The sequence below is a fragment of the Leptonychotes weddellii genome, chromosome 6 (assembly GCF_054177405.1).
Source record: "Leptonychotes weddellii isolate Sample4059 chromosome 6, ASM5417740v2, whole genome shotgun sequence".
NCBI lineage: Eukaryota > Metazoa > Chordata > Mammalia > Carnivora > Phocidae > Leptonychotes > Leptonychotes weddellii.
This window is the reverse complement of record NC_138374.1, coordinates 60,230,972-60,253,984: the sequence shown is the minus strand read 5'-3', so window position 1 is coordinate 60,253,984 and position 23,013 is coordinate 60,230,972. Positions and strand designations below refer to the sequence as shown.

The 23,013-nt window shown below is 38.0% G+C and overlaps 2 protein-coding genes across 4 annotated transcripts in view; one reads left to right on the top strand and one right to left on the bottom strand.

Annotated features, from left to right (window-relative positions):
• The window catches only part of IPMK (inositol polyphosphate multikinase), a 47,049-nt gene extending 46,284 nt beyond the window's left edge, over nucleotides 1-765 (bottom strand). Inside the window, exon 1 of one of the 2 annotated variants that reach the window (XM_081824232.1) lies at nucleotides 185-765. In XM_081824232.1, coding sequence (XP_081680358.1) covers nucleotides 185-374 — 190 coding nt within the window. In that variant the 5' untranslated portion in view covers nucleotides 375-765. The remainder of the gene's footprint in view (nucleotides 1-184) is intronic. The other variant, XM_006744308.2, reaches the window with a different exon arrangement.
• Nucleotides 766-1,846: 1,081 nt separating this feature from the next.
• On the top strand, nucleotides 1,847-18,425 carry CISD1 (CDGSH iron sulfur domain 1). 2 transcript variants are annotated; one of them, XM_031040147.2, is made up of 4 exons: nucleotides 1,847-2,046; nucleotides 7,858-7,952; nucleotides 8,866-9,071; nucleotides 17,741-18,425. In XM_031040147.2, the coding sequence occupies exons 2-4, from the start codon at nucleotides 7,913-7,915 to the stop codon at nucleotides 17,828-17,830; spliced, it is 336 nt and encodes a 111-aa protein (XP_030896007.1). In that variant the 5' UTR covers nucleotides 1,847-2,046; nucleotides 7,858-7,912; the 3' UTR covers nucleotides 17,831-18,425. The 2 variants fall into 2 exon arrangements, with proteins under 2 accessions (XP_030896007.1, XP_006744370.1); XM_006744307.3 differs by lacking the exon at nucleotides 7,858-7,952 and having other exon boundaries at nucleotides 1,853-2,046.
• Nucleotides 18,426-23,013: the final 4,588 nt, after the last annotated feature.

The window sequence follows — 23,013 nt, the reverse complement described above, 5'->3', positions numbered from 1 at the left end:
CCTTTCGAGCCTCTGCTGCATGGGTCGCGAGGCTCTGGGGGACAGCGGAAGAGGCCTGGGGTGCTGTGCGCAGACCGAAGGGGAGTCCAGCCCAGCCCAGCCCGTGAGCGCCAAGCTGCCTCGGTCGGCCGGGGGCTCCCAGAGGCGGAAGGGGAGCCGCGAGCCCCACGCCACCCCCACTTACCCACTTTGTCCTTCCCGTACATGTGCCCGGCCACCTGATGCGAGAGGGGCACGCAGCCGTTGAGGAAGCAGAGCCTGCCGCCTGCTGGCTTCGGGGTGCCCTCGGGGGGGGCTTCGCTCACCGGTGGGGTCCGCATTTCTGGGGGCCCGGGCGCCTCGAGTCGGAGGGGGGATGGCGGCTCCGTTGCCATAACGGAGAGCTGAAGCTGAAGCTGAAGCTGTAGCCGCAGCGAGAGCAGGAAAAAAATAAGGCGGAGGGAGGGGGAGCCGGAGAACCCGAGGGTCGCTCAGGCTCGGCCGCAAGGAGGCCCGGGGGTTCCCGCGGCTGGTGCCCGTTGAGGCCCGGGAAGGGGGCCCATGACGCCGCGGAGGCGCGGGCGCTCCCCTACCCAACTCTCGGCGGAGCGCGGCTCCCGACTCCCGCTGCTCTGCCGAGGCGGCTACCGTTGCCGGCGCAGCCCTGGAGACGGAACCGAGCCGAGGAGCGGCGGCGGCGGCGCCCCGCGCTCCCAGGGGCCCTGACGGCGACGGCGGCCCCACCTCCTGCGCCCCCGCCCCCTCCCGCCGTCCTCCAGTCCCCTCAGCTGCCGGGCGCGTTAGCGCCGCCTGCACCGCCGCAGCAGCCGTGAGCTTCCGACTGCGCGACCCACAGCCGCCGCGCTACTGAGCATGCCCAGAGGCTGCCCGACGGGACCCCCTGCAGCGGGGCGGGAGCTTGGCGCAGCCAGCGGGAGCTGAGGGCTAGCGGATGGGGCAAGCGCACTCGCGGCCTTTCTCACCCCAGCCCTGAGCTGGCTTTACAATGCCAGCAGGGCTGTTGTAGCTTCATTCATTCAGAGGGCGCTTCAGCTCTTCCTGGGGTGCGGCTCAGAGACTCCAGGGGCTTCCAGTTGTGAGGAGCAATCAGTCACGTGTTGAGCGTTGGGAGGCCGTAGCATGGCTTGGGAGGCTACCCTGCAATCAACTCCCTCCAACTCCCACCCCGCATAGAAACAATAAGAGTAAAAACAAGAAGCTTCTTAGAAAATACACCTTCCAAAACACCCTGTGAGTTAATTCTAACCCCCCTCCCCAAATTCGGGCCCCTAAACCGCTTTTATAAAATATTTTGTAACTGACACTAATTTCAGACTGTAGAAGATAGAGAATAATTTAGTATCTTTTTTGAGTACATTTTTTGAAGAAATGAGCCGTTTGTTTCTCTCTCCTACTCAGCCCTTAGCGCAGGTTCCAGGGTCCTCAGTAGATAACTGGCTCAAAAGCAGAAGAAAGTGACGTACACCGAGGGCGAGGTGAGGTTCTGAAATAGGACTCCACAATTGATACCTGTGTGTCTGCCACTGGCATTTTATATGAAAACTGGACGTGGCCTTGCAGGTGCCGAACTGAACAAGAAAACTGTAGATAAAATCTTAGATACCTGATTATGTCAAGTGTTATACCAGCACCTGTCCTTTGCCCTGTGAAGCCCGCACACCTGGAAAAGACTTAAATCTGGCCTGGAATCTCTATTCTCAAAGCCCTGCCCCAGGCTCCAGGACTCCGCCCCTTACGACTGCGCACACTCAGTTGCTACCTTTCTAGGTCTCTTCCTCCTCCCCACTTTTCCGGCTGTCAAAATCCCGACTCAAGACTTCTTTAGACTGGGACGCAGCTCCGCGCATGCTCAGCATTAACTAGGGTGGCAATACACACGTGCTTACGGCCAGCCACGGCGCCTGCGCCGTAGCGGCCTGGAGTCGGTACGCGTAGACGTTTCTCGCACCTTGACTCCGGCCCTCCGCAAGAGCCTCTTTGTGCTTAGTGTCCTGTGCACACGCCTTGCAAGCGACGGCGCCATGAGTCTGACTTCCAGCGTACGAGGTGAAGTGGGGCCTGGGAGCGGGTGAGGTTGGAGGCCTGCGCACCGGTTGCAGCTTCCTCTGCTCCTCTCTGGGCTGTTAGTTACCGCTGCCCTGCGAACCCGCCAGTCCTGTAACCTTGAGATGTAGAAGGGCAAGCGCAGGGCTGGCCTGCGGGCTCCCTGGGCCAAACGGGGAAGGGGGGCGATGTCCGTATGGATTGGTGATCTCTCCAGGCATAAGTGGCATGGGGGCTATGGAGGCATTCACCCAAGTCTGGATCACGTTTTCCTTAACCAGCCATGACCTAAAACCTAATGATTCCGTCGCTAGCTTTTTTTCTTGTTCTCCCCTGAGGCACCTCTGTGTTGTCACACAGCTTGGAAAAGAGGAAAGGTTTTAAAAAAAAAAAGTACTGCTCCGCCTTCTCAAGTTTAAATCACCGTGGAGACAGACCATCAATTTCCTGCAACTCTGAAGCAGTGCGTGACTAATCACATCTCAGTTTTGCACATTTTTTTAAAGGAACGAACCCAATCCGAGATCTTCAGTTTTCCCAGGGTTTTTTTTTTTTTTTTTTTGTTTTGTTTTGTTTTGTTTTTAATCCCTCTGGCATCTGGAACTCCGTGGCAGTGGTCCAGGAGAGAGGATAGAAAACGGAGCTCTTTGAGCTCTCCGCTTTCTCAGCCTTGCTTCCTTTGCGCTAGTCTGGCGTTTGGAAACAGGTCCAATTAAAATTAAGAGATTTTCTAGAATTCGATTAATGTAGAGCTTCACATTATAACAGTTCTTGGTGGTGGTATAACTGTTAATATAATACTGTGCACCAGCTACGTGACACATGCGATCTCTCTGCCCAGGTATAAAACGCCACACCTCCTGGTTTGGTTACCTGTAACAGTAGTTAAGTAAAAGTAAAGAGATTGTCCAGAAGTTAATTAAAAAGAGCCCTTTTGATTCATTTAGTAAATACTGAGCAACTATAGAGTGCCAGGTTCTGTAAAAGCTCCCTGTTAACATGAGACCTAATTTTGTAATCCATTCTTTAAATTGGAGAATTCCACGTCTGTTGCCAAAAGTTACCTGGCAGAGTTGGGCGGGGGGATAACCCATGACTTTTTTAGTTACTAATGAAGTATATAGGAGGTGATTATTTATAAAACTTATTTCAAAGGATGCTCATCTTGAGAGTCCTTTAAATAGAGGTACCTTGGGGCACTTAAAATACAGAGCGATTTTTGTTTCAGTTTTTTAAAAAACCCAAACCTGTATTTTCTCAGGAATAAGACTGTTGTGTAAAATCAGATACTCATATGACTTGAGCCACTGATAATTTTATAGAAAGACAGTTTGCACTTTTGTGATATGGGCTGAAAGATTCCAACGCGTGTTTTTAAAATGTGGAGTCATTTTGTGTGGTTTGAACCTAGGGTTTAGTGCCCATTGAAATGTGAAGTAGGTGAACCCTGGGACTTCTTAGCATTACCTGCTGGCTAATCTTCTTGCAATCAAGATAAGTTTGTGTGTGTGTGTGTGTTTTTGTTTTTGTTTTAATCTAACCATAGGGGAGTCCAAAGGTGACTTCCCCATTAGCTTGCTGTTTTCTAAGGGATAGGAAATTGTTTGGTGAAGAGGGTTATCAGCTTAAACTTGAAGTACTCAACTTTGTTATGAGATGTAACTACTTTTTATTTCACCTAAAAGTGTAAAGGTTGTTATGAGGACTATGGGAAAAGGTCCAAAACCCTTGTAAATCTCTTCATCCAGCACCTTCTTACTTTCTTCTTCAAACATTGTAGTGTGGCTGGGAAGGGACAGATGATGTATTGAGAATCCACCTTGTAATGTTTAGACCTCAAATTGTTCTCAATTTTTAAACCACACTAAAAAATCTATATTTTTGATTTTTGAATTTGGGGAAGATGAATTGAGATGTCTCTTCTCAACTAAGTAGATTAATAATTATAAAGGGCTTAAAATAATATGCACTTTGTAAGTATATGTTAAATAAAAAATAAAAGGGTATGTCTATACATGCAAAATTCTTGTTTATATTCAGAAGAAAAATAATGGGTTGTGGGTTATAAATAAAATTAATGGGGATCAGGCCAGGACATGAATCTGGGAGAGGCAATAAGGATAAATGATTGGAATCCAGAGACCCTATTCATGAGATGGTTCTTGATACCCTTTGGGTGGGTGATACCAACCTTTTTTTTTTTCCCTTATTGAGGTATAATCAACATACTTATGCCGAACTTATTTTTATTTAATTCTAGTTTATTATAATTTCTAACATTAAGCATCTTTCACTACTCTGGAGTCCCCCATCTTTAGTGACTCCTCCTCATACCCAGTATATGACTTTCAGGAAGTTTACTATATGTCTTGCTCCTTGATACCTCCAAAACTCATTGAATCTGCTCCTTTAGATTATAAACAATAAGTAAATATTGGGGGGCATTAGGGATTATAGATGAAACAGGATTGGCAGTGAGTTGATCCTTGTTGGAGCTGAGTGAGGGTAAATGGGAGTTCATTATAGTAATCCCTGTATATGTCTGAAGTGTTCCATACTAAAGTTTTATTTTTTTTTTAAGATTTTATTTATTTAGTTGTCAGCGCGAGCACACAAGCAGGGGGAGCGGCAGGCAGAGGGAGAAGCAGGCTCCCCGCTGAGCAAGGAACCTGATGCAGGGCTCCATCCCAGGACCTGAGCCGAAGGCAGATACTTAACTCACTGGGTGACCCAGGCATTCCTAAAATTTTTTTTTTGAATCTGAAGAAATGTTTTAAGTCCCACACTTGATACAGTAGATTAAGATGAGGCCAAAGATAAGTCATTTGGTATAAGAGCAATGTGATGGTAAAATGGACAGATGGAGTTGCAAATTCAAATTAGTAATCTGTTATTTCTTTATACTCAGCTAACATTGAACACTACCTGTATGCCAGGCCTTTTTTTTTTTTTTTAAGATTTTATTTATTTATTTGACAGAGAGAGAGCAAGAGAGGGAACACAAGCAGGGGGAGTGGGAGAGGGAGAAGCAGGCTTCCCGCGGAGCAGGGAGCCCGCTGTGGGCTCGATCCCAGGGCCCTGGGATCATGACCTGAGCCAAAGACAGACGCTTAATGACTGAGCCACCCAGGCGCCCCTGTATGCCAGGCCTTAAGAAAAAAACATTACGAGACACAGCCTGCCAATCTGGGGGAACGACCTAAGGGAGGGAAAGATTTAAACATAGCTCCCCTCCCCCTCTCCTGAGAAGAATGTTCCTGATTCTGTGGCAGTTGACACTGGGCAGGAGAGGACCGTTTTAGACAGAAAAGGGACTAAAGGAACAGAAACGGTGAGATTTCTGTCTAAGTTGAAACAAAATAATTCCCACAGTAGAGAAAAGCTGAGGAATGGGTTATAAACAACAGATTGTTTTCAATCTCTGAATAATTCTGAGAGAAAACCAGTATTATGTTATACAAACCAATATTATACAATAGTAGACCAAGGGAAGAGTAAGAATGGGAAGGATTATTTAGAAATGTATTTTCTGTATTTTCTTTATATTGGTTTATTCATTGTATTTGTATAGATAGAAAGCACTGTTAAGCAAGATTGGGCAGGGTGGGGTTTCATCTAACTGTAAGAATACTGTGCCTTGAGAAATGTCTATAGAGAAGGGAAGTGAGGATAAAACCATAAGAGTCAGAAGTAGTGCTCAGGGTTTTTCTGGACTCCAGTTATGAAAGAGTATCTGAAAGGTGCCAACTGAAATGTCTTTAAAAATGGGTTTTGGTAAAGTCTCTTTTTGCCTCTGAGATTGTGTTTATTTTTAATAGAATATATCCACTGTCAAGAACTAAATAGTTACTTAGGTTTTATTGTTTTTGTTTATTGTCTTGGGTTTTCAATTCTTTCTCTATTCTAATTGTTGACTTTTCAATCCATCATCATTCTTGCCTATCTCGACACAGTTTCCTTTTCCTTCTTTTCCCTAGAGTTGCCAGTGGCATCCACAGCTTTTTGCCAGAAAAAAACTGATTCAGGCTGCAATAATGAAATGATAAAACAGCAACATATTTCTTATTCTGGGAACTTTTACATTTGTGTCTAATAAGATTAGGGAATTAGGTTTTGGGAAGAGGGGAAAGTGGAAATTCTAAAGAATTTGTCTAGCTCTGTGATTCTAAAAAAACCCATTGGAGCACATGCGAAGCCATTTTCCCAGCACACACATGGTCCTATGACATTTATATAGGGTCATAAGTGACCTTTGTTAGGGGGTAGGGTAACTGCATGTTTTGATTCCCCATGGGGCAGCTACTTTTCAGTAGTATCCAGAGTCAGTTCCCATTTCTTTCATTTGCTTTTGCCTTTGTGTGTCAGTTATTCTGTCATTTATTCCGCTGTCAAAAATTCCAGGGAGGTAAAGGTTTAAAAAAAAAAAAAAGGTCACCATATGGATTCAGTGGCTAATATGAGAAAAGAGAATAGAAGACTGTTTTGATGACTAAGAAAGATTCTTTTGGCCTATCATGAGTTTCAGGTAGGATTCCCTTTTTATGTTGTGAGACAAATTAATCTTAACCAATTTTAGTAGTTATTTGGGTTTCGGGCCTTTTTGATATAAGTAGGCACTATTAAAGCAAATCTGCTAGAGATTACTTCATAATTCACCTAAAAAGTAGGATGTAACTAAGATTAACAGTTTCTACTGTGTTAATTTATTCTTTTGGGATATTTCATCATTTTAAGTTTATACTAAAGATAATATTTAGCAAACATAATTGAACATATACTATGCAAAGCAATATTTTAGCCCATTTTGTGATAGGTACATTAGCTATTCAGAGTGGCTTTCCATTAGCTTAGAAGCGGATTGCTATAGCTCCTGACACAGAGAGTCCTTTCTCAAGGGAGTTCCATGGTAAATAATACATCAAAAAGGAATATCATGAACCCAGCTAGAAATCAGAGCAAAGTTTCAGCCCTACTTGGAATTGCTACAGGATAATATCATGAAGCTGCACTAAAATTCAAGACAAATCTACACAAAATGTGAAGTTAAAAACATTCTTCAATGAGTCCAAAGGTTTGAAGCTGTCAAATAACTTATTAACTTGTCTCAGTCATGCAGCACCTGGGAAGGACATAATGTTAATGTTTATTTTAGAGGATTTTAGCAAGGAGGAATGGAAATGTGGGAAGGAAACTGTTTTGTAGAGAAAAATACTGTGGTTGAAAATAGAATCCAAGGAATGAGTTAGAAGACCCAAGATAAAAGGAACTAAGTGTGAGAATGATTGTTCCTTCCCATTATAGTTTTGTAAGAATGACCTCCAATTTAATGTAGGGCACTATTAGGAAGGGTGATTAATCACATTAGTGCAATAAGAAATTTGGCTCAAGGGGCGCCTGGGTGGCTCAGTTGGTTAAGCGACTACCTTCGGCTCAGGTCATGATCCTGGAGTTGTGGGATTGAGTCCAGCATCAGGCTCCCTGCTCAGCAGGGAGTCTGCTTCTCCCTCCGACCCTCGCCCCTCTCATGTGCTCTCTCTCTCTCATTCTCTCTCTCTCATTCTCTCTCTCTCAAATAAATAAATAAAATCTAAAAAAAAAAAAGAAATTTGAGTCAATAGTGCAAATAAGCCATACAGTTAATTATTCAATATATGTTTTTATTTGTCCTTGGATTGTATTTTTTGTACTTATCTCTCTAGGGCTTTATTTGATAGTCTGGGAACTTATTTCAAACACTGTGAAGATCTGACTGAGGAAGTGCTGGGAAGCAGTCCAGTGTGTTTATCCTGACCCCTGTTCAACTTCTTCCTGCAGTTCACTCCATGCTGGGAATAGACAACTCACCTCTGAGGCTGAGGCTAACCAGACTATGCAGAACTTTCTTCTCTCCAACATTCTGTGGAACTGGGGTAGTTAAGTGCTTGGGTTTCTAAGGACTCCTTGAAAAGCTACATGAAAAGAATAAATAGATGGTCTGTTAGTCAAGCAAATAATTGAGTAGAAAAATGTCATTAAATTTAAAATGAAGTTTGTAGGGAATTCAAATCATCATCCACTGGTGGATAATGGAAATTTAGAATTTATTGAGAATATAACTGTAATTAATTCATGTTTTCTATGAAATAAGAAATTAATACATTCTGATTTTTATTCTAATGAGAAAGCACTTTGAAATTTAAAAAACAAAAACAAAAACTTTTGGATGACTTTGAAGCCCAGAATCCTGCTGGATATATTTCTTTGAGTGTTTAGTATTAAGGGTACTAAACTGTTTTATTTGTCCTTTTTTTGTTTTTTTCTTCGGATACCAATTCTCTTTGTGGTTATTCACTTTAAAATCACTAAAGGACCTACTATTTAAATGAACTCTGATGAGTCAGTTTGTTTACATAATCACCTCCTGATTTTTTGGGTGGGGGTAGTCTTTATAATCTGAATTTTTTTATGTATCGGATTTTTTTTTAAACAATAGGTATCAGCAGGCTTACATGTTCTTTTAAATCTATTTATGAACACTTTAAGAATTATTAAACATTGTTTTTCCTTCTCCATGTATAAAATAATTTTTAAGTTTTCCTCTATCTCAATTTAGCTATCATTCAGTAGAAAATATGCAATTGCCTCAGTAAACGCTGGGGAAAGTCTTAACAAGAATTGTTACACCATCGTGTTGTGATTATTTTGTTAACAGTAAAAACTTTTGACTATTGGAATGCTTAACTCAAAAACTGGATTTCCTGAACATTAATGTTAGTAAAAATACACATTATTAGTGTATATTTTGGTTTTGATGATTATTCCTGTTTTCCTTTCCTGCTCTAGTTGAATGGATCGCAGCAGTTACTATTGCTGCTGGGACAGCTGCAGTTGGTTATCTAGCTTACAAAAGATTTTATGTTAAAGATCATCGCAACAAATCTATGGTAAACCTTCACATCCAGAAAGACAACCCCAAGATAGTACATGCTTATGACATGGAGGATTTGGGAGATAAAGCTGTGTACTGCCGTTGTTGGAGGTCCAAAAAGGTGAGAAAAACGAGTCTTTTATGTTAATGCCATCTTTAATGTAACAGTTCTTTTTAAACTGTTCTATCAAATATGTATCACCAGATATTATTAGGATATCTCTTCTTCTTCTTCTTTTTTTTTTTTTTAAGTAATCTCTGTGTCCAATATGGGGCTTAAACTCACAACCCTGAGCTCAAGAGTCACATGCTCCACTGACTGAGCCAGCCAGGCTCCCCTTTTCTTTCTTTCCTTTTTAATGCATCCTGTTCTTCTCTGTTTTCCATGTACTCTCCAGGATTATATTTCCTAAAATGTGTACCTACTATGCAGTAAAATTCCATTATTCTCTTATTGAGTTCAGGTGAATGTAACTATATTCTTGACCAAGAAGAGAAAAAAATCCCTTTATTCTTAGGATTTCCTCCCCAAGTGGATCTTTGCCTCCACTATCCCAGGAAAGAGAGTGTGCAGCCTAAAACACAAAGAGGAACAGAAAGGGTAGATTCTTTTCTTGAACTTTCAAGCTCCTGGATTCTAGGACAAGTTTTAGAAAATTCAGGAGAAACTTGGAAAACTAACCTTGAAAATTTCTTATCTGGTAAATATATTGACCCTGTATCTAAGCTTTCTTTAAGCTATAGCTCCTGGGGCGCCTGGGTGGCTCAGTCGTTAAGCGTCTGCCTTCGGCCCAGGTCATGATCCCGGGGTCCTGGGATCGAGCCCCGCATCGAGCCCCGCATCGGGCTCCCGGCTCGGCGGGAGGCCTGCTTCTCCCTCTCCCCCCGCTTGTGTTCCCTCTCTCTCTGTCAAATAAATAAAATCTTTAAAAAAAAAAAAAAAAAAAAAGCTATAGCTCCTATAGTTAAATACCTAACAGGATTTTTAAAATCTTCTTTTGTGATAATTACATTTCATCAAGTTCCATTTGGAACTCTCATCTGTGATACCTGCAGCTTTTAGACAGTGATGACAGCTAGTGACCTAAAGATGGTAAATCCTTTCCTAAGGTCATCTTGAAAAGCTTCATACATTGAATGTGATGTATTGTGAGGAATATGGTGAGTGTACCGCCACCATTAGCATTTAAATAAGATGGATTTCACTAAAGATGACACTATAACACATAAGAAAATAGACAATAAAAATGATTTATCTGTTTCTGAAAGCACATGTCAGGCACCACCTCTTCCCACAGTGGAAAGCCATTATCGCAAATCACGTATCACAAATAAGGAAGAAGTCACATACTAGGTACTGGAAAGTGTATTCTAACTCTCTTCCCCGATACAATCTGAAACTGCTTGATGAACATACGGAATGGGAATCAAAATAATAGTCAGTTGTACCTTAAAAAGAACACTGTTCATTTGGTATGTGGGATTATTTGTAAGTACTAGTGAGGTTGCTAGAAAATAATCCTAAATAATATTCTGTAGACCAGACCTGGTTTGTTTTTTAAGAATTATGCCCATGATAAGTTTTATTCTCCTGTTGCTCACCAAAATATGCAAAACAATACCTTTAGAAATTCAGGAATTTCTAAGTCAGTGTAGTAGTTCTTTAGTCAATAATCATTTAATGTCTATATATGCATGAAAAAAGTTAAATAGTAAAACAGCAGGTATCATAGATGTGTACAGTAGACTTAATACAGGTGCTTTAAATAAAAGAAAGAGGGGCGCCTGGGTGGCTCAGTTGGTTAAGCGACTGCCTTCTGCTCAGGTCATGATCCTGGAGTCCCTGGATCGAGTCCCGCATCAGGCTCCCTGCTGGGCAGGGAGTCTGTTTCTCCTTCTGACCCTCCCCCCTCTCTCTCATTCTCTGTCTCTCAAATAAATAAATAAAATCTTTAATAAATAAATAAATAAATAAATAAATAAAAGAGCTTACACTGTGGGCTAGAATTTTCTGGGAAAGCATAGTGATATACATGGGAGTTAAATTGCCCCTGGAAAGTTTGGTGGTATTTGAATAAACTAGCAGTTTTGGGGGACTCTTTCTTAAAATCTGTAGGAAAGAACTCAGGTGAGCAAAGGTGGTGGGATCAATGAAGAATCTAGTCTGGTCATTGCATTTCCATCCCCCCCAGGAATAAGTCCAGATTGAGGAGAGTCTTCAGTACCTGTTTGAGGAGTCTGTGCCTGCAGACATGGGCAGCTTCTTGTCAGGAATTTCCAGATAAAGTTATGATACTTATACCAGAGTGATAGCTCTAGGAATGGAAAAAAATGAACAGATACAGGAGACATTTTGAGGGAAGGATAAGCCAAATGCACTGACTGATTTGTAAGGGAGATTGGTGGAGAAAAACGGAAACTCATTAGTCTCTACACCTGTAGTATTAGAAGAGATGGTGCTGCCAACAGAAATAGGACTTCCAAGAAGAAAAGCTGATTTTCTGGAATGGTGACAAGGAATTTAATTCCAAAGTGAATTTTGAGGTGACATTTGAATGGAAATGTCCAGCAGATAATCTGAAATGTGGGTCTAAGGCTGAGACATCAGGATTGGAGATAGAAATCAGCAAAACTGATGAGTCAAACATAAGAATACAACAGATCCTTGATGCAGGTAAAAATCAAGGGCTAAGTATGAAATCTTAGGGAATTTTTTGCATTTTGGAAAGAAGAAGAAGAGCCAAAAAGATGAAATGGGCCAGAGTTAGAAGAAAACTAAGAATATCATGGCTTCACAGTGGAAAGGAGAAAGTTTCAAAGATTTGGCTGTGAACATTGGCTTGTGCAAAGACGGCTAGGTGAATATTATAGTATGAGTTGCATTAAACAGTTAGGCAATTAACTTTTTGGTGTCATTTCAACAGAATAATTAGAATAGACGCTGTGTCTAAGTGGGTTAAAGAGTGAATTACTAATAAAGAAATGCTAGAAGTCTTAGTATATGTCAAAACTTCAGTAAATGTGACAGTGAATGGAAAGGAAAAGAAAGATGACTGCTTGAGTGAACTCTAAAGCATAGATTTGGGGTCAAGTAAAGGGTATTTGCTTTGGTTGGTTTTTCCCAGGGGGTAAAGAAAGGGTCAATAAAGCAAATAGGAACTTATAAGGACTAAGATCTTAAATATTTCAGGAAGAATCATAAATGGACACAAGCTAGTGGTTTAAACGGTTTATTAGACTTTATAATTCAACAAAACATTCTGGGATTATTTTTTCATCACACAGTTTAGAGTTTCCAGATGGTTAAACTAGAGGTGGTCATTTCCCATAGGTAGACTTTAAGGAGAGGAATGCCAGACCAGTCATTTTATTTCCCATTTTCTCTTTTTTTAAGCTTATCTTTTATGCTGTTAGTGATCCTCTTTGCATCTAGGATTTGTCAGTTCTGAATTTTCACTGAATCTTGGGAACTTTTTATTCCCACATGAATCAATTAAGAGTTCACTTTGAATATTATTCTTGTTAATGGATGTTCTTATTCTTCAGATAGCTTTGGAAACTCCCCACATTCCTGAGGTACCTCAGGTTATCACAGAGGTGCCAACTCACACATTTACCTGCCAGTGCACAGAAAACTTGTAATTAATACCTTTGGCTCTATTGAGTTCATAGTCAATAATTTTTTTCCTCATATAAACCAGTTGTGTTTATAATATAACAAAATGAAAACACCTTTCTACTTATCTCAAAAAAGTTACATGTGATAGAAAGTTTAATTCTGTTCTAATTCATTCTTAAGTTACAATCACTAGTAGCCCATTGTGTGGGTCTAACATTTTTGAGTGGTTTTCCCAGGCCTAATGAATCATCTCTTAGCAGTGTGCAGAAATTACATTTTTAAATATGCCTCATTCGTCTCCCCCCCTCCCCCCGCCCCCCCGGATTGATATGCCCTCTGCTGTTTCAGAAACAGGCCTATTTCATAGTATTTCACAAAAGGGCTATCCGTATGTGACAGGAGAAAGAAAGGAGGCAATAGAGAAGTGACTGCAGGGAAAAATACTATTTGAGACAGCGCTGTCTTGAAAGAGGTGGAAGGAAATGAGAGTGGGAGCACAAATGTGAGGAAGGAAGGGAGAGCCTTATTTCGAAATAAGAAAGTGAGAGAACTTTGATTTCAGAGGAAAGAGTATGCAACATAGTCTTACTTGCCAGATTGCCACCCTACCCCCACTCCCTGAGTTGTATTTTGGCCATCTAGGAGGCAGGAGAGAGTTTGAACAAGGACAGTAGAAGGATGCACACACACTAAGAAATAAGAATAGAGGAAAAGTGTGCTAATTACTGTCAGGAGCTCAACTGAAGTTGAATGCAACTGAACATACTATGTAGAATCATTTTGTTTCATTTACAACTTCAGGATTTGAATTGGGTTTTTTGTTAGTGGTGTGCTTGTTTCTGTTTTAGGGTGTGTGTGTGTGTGTGTGTTACAGAAGTCTCCATCCTATTAATGGTTTGGAGGTGGGTGCATGGAGTCCATCTCTTCATAGAAACAAAATTCTGTATGTTGGTTACATAGCTTGTCCAATCCACATAAGGAGAGTCTTGTAAAATCCTAATTTCTCTTAATATATTTTACTTCTATCTTACATTTTTTTTTTAAGATTTTATTTATTTATTTGACAAAGAGAGACACAGCCAGGGAGGGAACACAAGCAGGGGGAGTGGGAGAGGGAGAAGCAGGCTTCCCGCCAAGCAGGGAGCCTGATGCAGGGCCTGATCCCAGGATCCCGGGATCATGACCCGAGCCGAAGGCAGACGCTCCACGACTGAGCCACCCAGGCGCCCCTCTATCTTACATTTTACTAAAGCAAGTACCTAAGAATGGAATAAAATGTCATATCTTCTCAGGTAATGTCAGATCTTACTGCTTTTCTTTCTCAACCAAAGCAAGACTTTCTCAGAGCAGTTTATTATAGTGAGTCAAAATGGCCCCATGCAACTTCCTTGGGAAATAGAATCCAAACTCATTAAAAATACAAAGTTTAGAGAAGGAAGATAATTCTTTTTTTAAATTGTTGCAGATACAGGAGATAAGAAGGAGCATTTATGGGCGCCTGGGTGGCTCAGTCGTTAAGCGTCTGCCTTCGGCTCAGGTCACGATCCCAGGGTCCCGGGATCGAGTCCCACATTGGGCTCCCTGCTCCACGGGAAGCCTGCTTCTCCCTCTCCCACTACCCCTGCTTGTGTTCCCTCTCTCACTGTCTCTCTCTCTGTTGAAAAATAAAATCTTTAAAAAAAGAAGGAGCATTTATTTATTTTTATCTTGAAATACCCAAAAAACAGAAACATCATTAACTTGAGATTAGAGCCATTAAAAAGAAACAAATCTTGTGTATTTTATGAAGACCAATGATGTTGCTATCTTTCCAAATGAAAAGCAAGAATCTCTAGGGTTGTTTTTTTCTCAATCCTAATCATTTATTAAGCCTCTGCTCTAAACCCTCTCTTCTCTAATTTTAAAAATATGTGGGATTTCTAGTTTACTAATTGGGTTAAACATACGATATTTTCTGGACATACAGGAAATTCAGTTTGCAAGCTTTTCTCCAGAATTTGTTAATAACAAACACTGGCGTGTTAGAACAGATTTTAAAATCACTTAAAAGCTAAACTTTTTTCCATCAGTTATTTGATCCTTTAGGTTTTACTTTTAAATATCGATAACTATATGAATTAAATTAAATATACCCTTTGTGGGTTTTTTTGTAATTTCAGCTCTTTGCTTGACAATTTAACAAATTTCAAAATCTTCAATGAAAGAGGGTAATTTTTGTTTTTGACATATAATGGCATTATTAATACAAAGACTACTTCCTAGATTACATTTGAAAGTATACACACATTTTCTTTCTCTTGCATAGAAAAGTTGAAAAATTGAACAAGACACTTCCTGAAAAACATAAGTATTATTTATGTTTTTGAATTTTAATGCCAAGTAATTGACATTCATTCATTTATATTATATTGAGAATCATGAATTAATTTCAATAAATATATCCCATGAATATGTACAGTGTAGTCTTAAGGAATTGCTAATCCAATCCAAATAGAAATAACTCATCTTGGTCCTTGTTGGAAAAAAAAAAGTTTTGTTTTTTCATTAACTTGAAGTGAGAACTCTAATGAATAAATATAATGAGAATACCTAATCTTCACATGAAGTTTGGGAGAGGATTCTGCCTTAAGTCAGTAATTCCTGGGATTAATAAAGTACTATTAAAAGATATCTGTGCGCCTGAACAAAATGATTTTTAATGCTTCGTTTACATTTTAAAGTCATAAAAGCTTTACATATTATGAAAACATGAAAATTTATTAAACAAATAGGATCTACTATTTGCTGCTTTTTAAAGAAATATTTTTTCTTTTAAAACAGGAAACAGGCAAATTTCTGTTTTTAGGCAGACCTAGATTATCATAAAAAGTATATTCTCATTTTAGATGTATGGCTTTCTTAATCTTTTTATAAGATGTTCTTTGTATATTTCTCTATAGATTTCTCTTCTTCTGATTCTATATATAGAGGGAAATAATTTTTAAAAATGTATTATTTTTCTAGTATTTTTAAAATGAGATTTAAGAGGAAAAGTTAAACATGCTATTTCAGTAAGTTATTTAAAGCTTTTTAATTTATAAATACTTCACATTTTAGAAATACATTTTATAACCTATATCTTAAAACTGTACAGTAACATGTTTTGTGTCTGCTATTTATAAAAAATGGAGTCTTTTGCAATGTAAATTTGTATTCTCACTGTAAAATCATCTGTTTGTTTATTAAACATATGTCACCTTGATATGCTGTTCTTTGATATGGGGTACATTTTAGTTTGATTTTTGTGGATTGTTATAGCCTCTTTCTTATCCATGCCAAGAAAAAACTGAAAGCTTAGGTTGATGTTTTTGTTGTAAGAACTTGTTTTTAACATGAATATACTGTGTACCATATCTTATTGGGAAAAAAAAAAAAAAGAAAGCTTTATATACATTGCATTGACGTTGCCATCTACCCCAAGGTAGAATTTTTACTTTGAAATATTAGATATGCTGGTACCTTGACTTTTTCTGTAATTTTTAACTAATTTACTGTATCTTGGAATTATATACAAATAGTAAAATTAAAATTAAGTTTCTTTAACATCAACCAAGTATTATTTTAATCTTAGACACTTCTAATGTCATAGTTTAAAGATTTATACCCTTATTGTCTATTTTCAGGTATCTAAAATTATATTGCCTTCACTGTGAGTAATGAAGCAATTATAATCTTAAGGCTAAGATTCCTGTTACTTTACCCTTCTAAATAGGCCTCTTCAATGCAATAGTGTACCTTATACCAAACAGTGACTCTAGATTCTAGAGTGTTAGGTACATTTCAGACATCAAGAATAAAATGAAGATGCTATCATCGTTTGATGTGAAATAGAAATAAAAGTTATAAATATAGAAAGAAAGAAAAAAGGTAATTTACTAGTAATTGGACCTTCTAAATGTAAAACCCTGAGGACACAAGTAAAACATTGTAGAATTCCTATCTTTATCATTTAACAGTAGGAAGGCTATACTTGCAAAAACCATTGATAATATATAGGATAAGTAGTTAGGTATGAAAATATACCTAATTATGATAACTATAAAACATATAAGGCAGAAATAATGTTTTCAGAGTATGCATGAGACCTGAAGATGAGAATTTCAAGAGAAATTTAAAAATTCTCGTTTATCTGGAAGAATAAATAGGTAAAGTTTAATAAAGGTAGGTAGAGAATAAATAGGAAAAGTCTAACAAGAATAATGTGACAGAAACCTAGCTCTACCAAATATTGAAGCATATTTTAAACCTTGTTATTAGCAGATTAGGTTGGTGAATATGATAATGTAAAACCTGTAAATAGGCATTTTTATAGGTAGAACTTTATAAAATTAGGAATAAAGGTATAGCAATTTGGAAAAGTGTCACAGTTCAGTCAGCCTGGTAAATTTTGAGTTAAAATAGCATTTTTTAATAGCAGGACTTCTTTTAAATAATAATGTATGCTACAAATCAAGAGAATTATGTGATATGTTTTTAAAACATAATGAAACCAAATCAGAACATCTTTTAGGACTTCTTTGGAGCACACTGTGACAAGCACTGTTAGAAATTTACTTCTGTCACTTCTTCTACCACTGAACCCCAAATGTCAGTTATATTTAAAATGTGAAATCATGGAAAGTAATAAATATTTACCACATCCCTAGGAGAAAGATGTCTCCATGAAGAATGTTAAAAAGGGAAATACTGGCATGCTTGTATGAAATGAATATAAAAAATTAGCAAAATAAAAAGGTTTGGGAAAAATTGCTACAAAGCTGATCAACAAAGGGGTAATACACAAATTGATTTTAAACAAATGGACTTAGGCTCTAAATGGACATAGATCACTAGAAGGGAAATGTAACTGTAACTAGCATATAAACATGGAAAAGATATTCAGCATCCACAATCAAATATCACAAATGGAAATGTAGTTAATCATTGTGTATTATCCACAAGTTGATTTCTTCCTTCTACTTGCTGTTTATACTTCAAATATGCTCTTTAAGAACACCTATATAAGGTAGTCTAAGAAAATCTTTTTATTAAGAGTTATCATGTGTGTTATATATGTAAATTAAGCATCACCCCCACTCTGCCAGGCTAATACTGATTTTGCAGTTAGACATTGACATTCTCTCTTTTCCTAGTTCCCATTCTGTGATGGATCTCACACAAAACACAATGAAGAGACTGGAGACAACGTGGGACCTCTGATCATTAAGAGAAAGGAAACTTAGACAGTTTTGATACTGCAAACCAACTTGTCATGATGTTATCTGATTGTTTAATTAGAATGACTACGACTTCTGTCTAATTCACCTCCCCTGGGTTCTAGATGTGGTATATTGGAAACTGCAGCTTTCATACTCACGGCATTTGCCTTACTTGTTGAACCATCGTGGTGCACATTTGTTTAAACAAAAAAGGAAAAAGTAAAAACCAACTTCATGGCCTGTGGGTTATTTTGGTCTTGTAAGGATCCGTTTCTTTACGTTTAAAATAATTATATTAAGATATAGTTGTATGTTAAAGTTAACATTAAATTATTCTCAAAATCCTGTATATGCAGGTTGTACTTATAAGTTTCAAAGAAAATTATCACCTTTTAATATTACTTAGTTAACCTAGAAAGTAAATTGGGTGTGATCAAGCTATATTAATCTCTTAATTTAGGAAAAACCTGTGATGACCTTGATTCTGGTCTAGGTGATGACGCTGAGAAAATATAGCTTCTATGTTTTCATAGTTTTCAATCAAAATGAACTTGGAATGTTATTCTGCTTAATTATAAGTGGGCCAGGTCTAAAATAAAAGGGCACAGTAGCTTCTTTATTCATTTTCATGGGTATTTAATTGACCCATTAAAGGAACCAACACTGGAAATTTGGATCAAAGTGATATTAAAGTAGTCATGAAGAAAGTCTTAAAATGGTAATGTTCCAGAATTCTATTCCAAGAAGTGGCAAGCACTTGAAGCGGGAACAGTGAAGGAATTGGAGCACATGATGTCAAGCCTCTTGAACAGAAAGCCGTACATCCATGACAGGAATAGTAGTCACAAAGCTAGATGAAAGGCACAGGAGGATTTTATTTCCCACCCTTGATAATCAGGCACATGGCTATTTCTATTAAAGAAACTATTTGAGGGAGAAAAATAATTACATTCTCTTAAATTGTATGATCTTAAAAGCAAAAATTTGAAGACAAGTTTTTGTTTATGTAATCTTCAAAGACTCAGAAGCATTGCATTCATTCCTGATTCAGAAAAAAAAGAAAATGTAATGAATCGTGGATCACTACATCAAAAACTAATGATGTATGGTGACTAACATAACATAATAAAATAAAATTAAAAAAAAGAAAATGTGAAAACTGAAAATAATTAGCAATAAAAATAGTAAGACAGGAGTAGTTAATATGTGAATTTTTTTTTTTTTAAAGATTTATTTATTTATTTGAGAGAGAGAGAATGAAAGAGAGCATGAGAAGGAGGAGGGTCAGAGGGAGAAGCAGACTCCCCGCCGAGCAGGGAGCCCGATGCGGGACTCGATCCCGGGACTCCAGGATCATGACCTGAGCCGAAGGCAGTCGCTTAACCAACTGAGCCACCCAGGCGCCCCAGGAGTAGTTAATATGTGAATTTTTAAAGAGAGATTAGTTCTTTGGGCTTTATGGGTTAGAAGGAAAAGTCGGGACAGAATATATACAATTGTAATACAAACAATTTGACATAGGTAACAAAAATATTCTCATCATTTCTTTTAGTATACTTGAATTCTCAGTAGTAGTGAATAACAAGTTTCTATGTGCTAAAATCCAGGATTACCATGGAAGTCACAGAAATCAAACCAAATATCAGCATTCCTGTATTATGTACGATCACTGATATTTTTTAAATGTACAATTTTGTGTATTACAGTAGGGAAAGTTTATACCAAAATTGTGTATACTGGTTTTAAGCAGCCTATGTGACTTATTTGGATATGTCTTTAAGGCATATCTTCAATACAAAATCTAAAATACTACAAACCCTGATTCTACTTATTAGTTTCTTAAGGTGAATTTCTTTCTGTGCCTCTGCCTTCTGTTTTAATTAAGTATGGGTGGGTCTGCAAAAGAAGCATCATGCTTTTAAAGGTTAATTGTTTTAAGGAAAAATGAATCCATGAACTCCCAGTTTCTGATAAAGGGACATCCTTTTAACAGACTAAACTGTATTCTTATTTTGAATTTGAAATTAGACTATTGGTCATGCATTTTTATAGCTAGTGGAAAGGGGGGAAGAAATTGTCAAAACTATTTTTCAAAGGAATAAGATTATGTGTATGTTTATGGTGGAATTAGAAGTGATTGCCTAATTGAAATGCAGATCTACTGTAGCATTTTGTTAGTCCAAAATAATTAGATAAATATATCCTCAGGGTCATGTTAAAATTTTGTTACATGCTCTTCAACTAGAATCCCTTTAGGATATTAAACCTTTCATGTTACTTACCTAAAAAAGTTAAGTGGGTGTGGTTAAATTAATGTGATGTTTTTACACAAAAATCATTGTGTGCAAATACTGTTCTCATTTAAGCACCCCGAAGCATCTGATTGCTTTTTCATTTGAGAAATCAGGCAAATTGGGTTCCCCCACACCACCACTATCTTTTTTTCTCTATACATTAATGTTCCAGTGATTTCCAAAATAGGATTTTGTGCTAGGTTGAGAGTTTCTAATGTCAGGAAGAAACTTGTTTTGCAGTGATTGAAAGTGACATTCCTCTGTTAGTACAACAGACATTTATTAAGCATTCTCCACAGACCATGTAATTGAGACTGAAACATTTTGGAGAATTAAAAGCTCACAGATAAGATTATATCATTTATGATGTAGGTTACATAATTATGATAATTTATGATTTGGGGTTGTTTTCCTTAAATTATAATAGGTACAGTTGTGTATACAACAAAGTAAGTGGATTTATTTGATTTTTCATTAGTTATGAAGGATTTGGGTTTGGTTTGGTTTTAAGATAAACATTGATTAAGGTTCCTAATTAGCAACATATTTAGTGATTGTGTTTCTGTGAGTGTGTATTATCTACTAGTTGTCAGAAGCTATGCTTTCTTTCTGAGTTTAACACAAGTTGATTTCAGGCAAAGCCACTCACCTCTCAGCCTCTATTTAAAATGGTTGGAGAAAATGGCATTTTAGGCAATTTATTTGCAAATTCTAGGCCAACCCTAAATTTTCAGCATCCCAAAAGGGAAAAAAGTAAAAGACTGATAGGTAATCAGCTTGAATTTAATTTTTATTATAAGATTATTCCAACTTTTGTGGTATTGAAGTATCCTTTTATGAAATGTTGATAGTATTATCAGTTGCTTTAAGTATCCTTACTTGGCAAAATAAAAAGTTGACAGTTCTGTATTGGTCCCCACTTTTTTTTTTTTTTTAACTACTCCATGAAATCTAAAAGCCTGGGAACCACTAAGCCAAGGTCCTATGTAAAGTTCTGGGACTTACTATTTTATTAAGATATTAAAACAATACAGTTTTATTCATTTTGATACTTAGTTTGTACATATGAAATTTTTCACATATTACCATGTATTGAGGTTTCATGCAAAGTTATTAATGTATAAGAAATCATTTTTATTTCCATTCAAATGTACTGTCATGGAATGGATCCAAACTAAGAGTAATGGCTATCCAACCTAATCCTTTATTTAAAGCATTAAATAAAATACACAACACACAGATTTAGAAAGGTTAATTAGGTATATGCCTTTCCTGAGAAAAGTCTATATTTTTGTGGACTTAAGTATTTCATAAACAAAAGAATTGCATAAGTTAACTAAAGTTGCCAGGAATTAGGACAAAGGGGAAAGAATGGGAATAAGATTTTATCAAATTGGTGAATATAGTTAGGATTATAGATTAGGGGTATCGATATGGTATTACCCCCAAAATCTGAATAACAAGCAGTACAACCTCAAACATGAACAGTAGAATGCCAAGCTGAGAATGTCAGCTAGACATTGTATAAACTAGATGTTCTTCTCTTTCAGTCGCACCTATTATCTGTGAGAATAGACTCTTTCTTTTTAGTTCTTTCAGCCTTTCTCTTACAGATCAGCGGAAGTCAATTTCTGTTAAGACCTGGTTCTCCTGGGGTGCCTGGGTGGTTCAGATGGTTAAGTGGCTGCCTTCAGCTCAGCTCAGGGCATGATCTCAGGGTCCTGGGATAAAGCCCCATATCAGGCTCCTGGCTCAGCGAGGAGTCTGCTTCTCCCTCTCCCTCTCCCTCTGCCTCTCCCCCCTACTCATATTCCCTCTCTCTCTCTCTCTCTTTCTCTCTCTGTCACATGAATTCAAAACAAAACAAAACCTGGTTCTCCCGAGTGCTAGTTCAAAAGTTGTTTTCATTTGTAAGTACACAGAGTCTTATAGATTCCCAGCCTTATGTTTAAAATAATTGTGGATATTGCCCACCTGCCTACATGCTTATGACTGTGGGATAAATTATTTCTTCTGCTGATAATACTGCCTACTAACATTTTCATTATTGGGTTAGGCAATGAGTGGCTGATCTAACTCCATATTCAAGATAGACATGAGAGATTATGTCTCTTACAGCCCTATCATCCATTACAAAAAATCTGTTATATTTCAAAATCTCCCAAGCATGAAAAGGTAGAGTTCCGTTTATGTACTCCATCTGCACAGAAATCCTTTTTCTTTATCCTAAACTTTCTTGATACAGGCTTCCTTCATTCTAGACCAGAAGGCTGTGTATTCACTTTAATACCATTATTTTATTCTTTAAAAATTCCTCAGCCTTCATCTTTCCAACTTGTCGTCTGCCCTATAGCCATCACATGAACCTTTTCCTGATCTCTTCACCTCTACGTCCCTTCCAGTGGAGAGCATTTTGATCATCACTTAAAGCAACCAATTCACTTTTAATACTATTTCTTTTAGGATCCACTGGGAAGCTGCTTCTAGCACAGAAGCTTAAATACATTGGCTTTCCATTGCTGGTTACTGCTTCTATTCTGACCCTGGATGCCACCTAGTGTAGACTCTGAAGTAAAAATATTAAACCATAAATTACATTTAATTTAACATTGCCATCCAGCATATGAACTTGAGTTAAGTCCCTGTTCCTCTAGTACCTTTGTACCCCCAAAAGTCTGGTCACTTGTAGCAGTTTGCAGTTTATGGCTTTGTTACACCTTTATGCTTTTGGCATCTTGTTTCCCAAAGTCCTTGGTCATGCTACATATTCACTTTTTTTTGAACCCCTGAGAAAGAAAAATCTCAGATTTTATCATTACAATATACCCAGTACCCAAAACAATTACAAGCACATAGCAGGTACTCAAAACTTGTTTTCATTAGTAAGAGATTTGAATGTAATTTTTAAAGGAT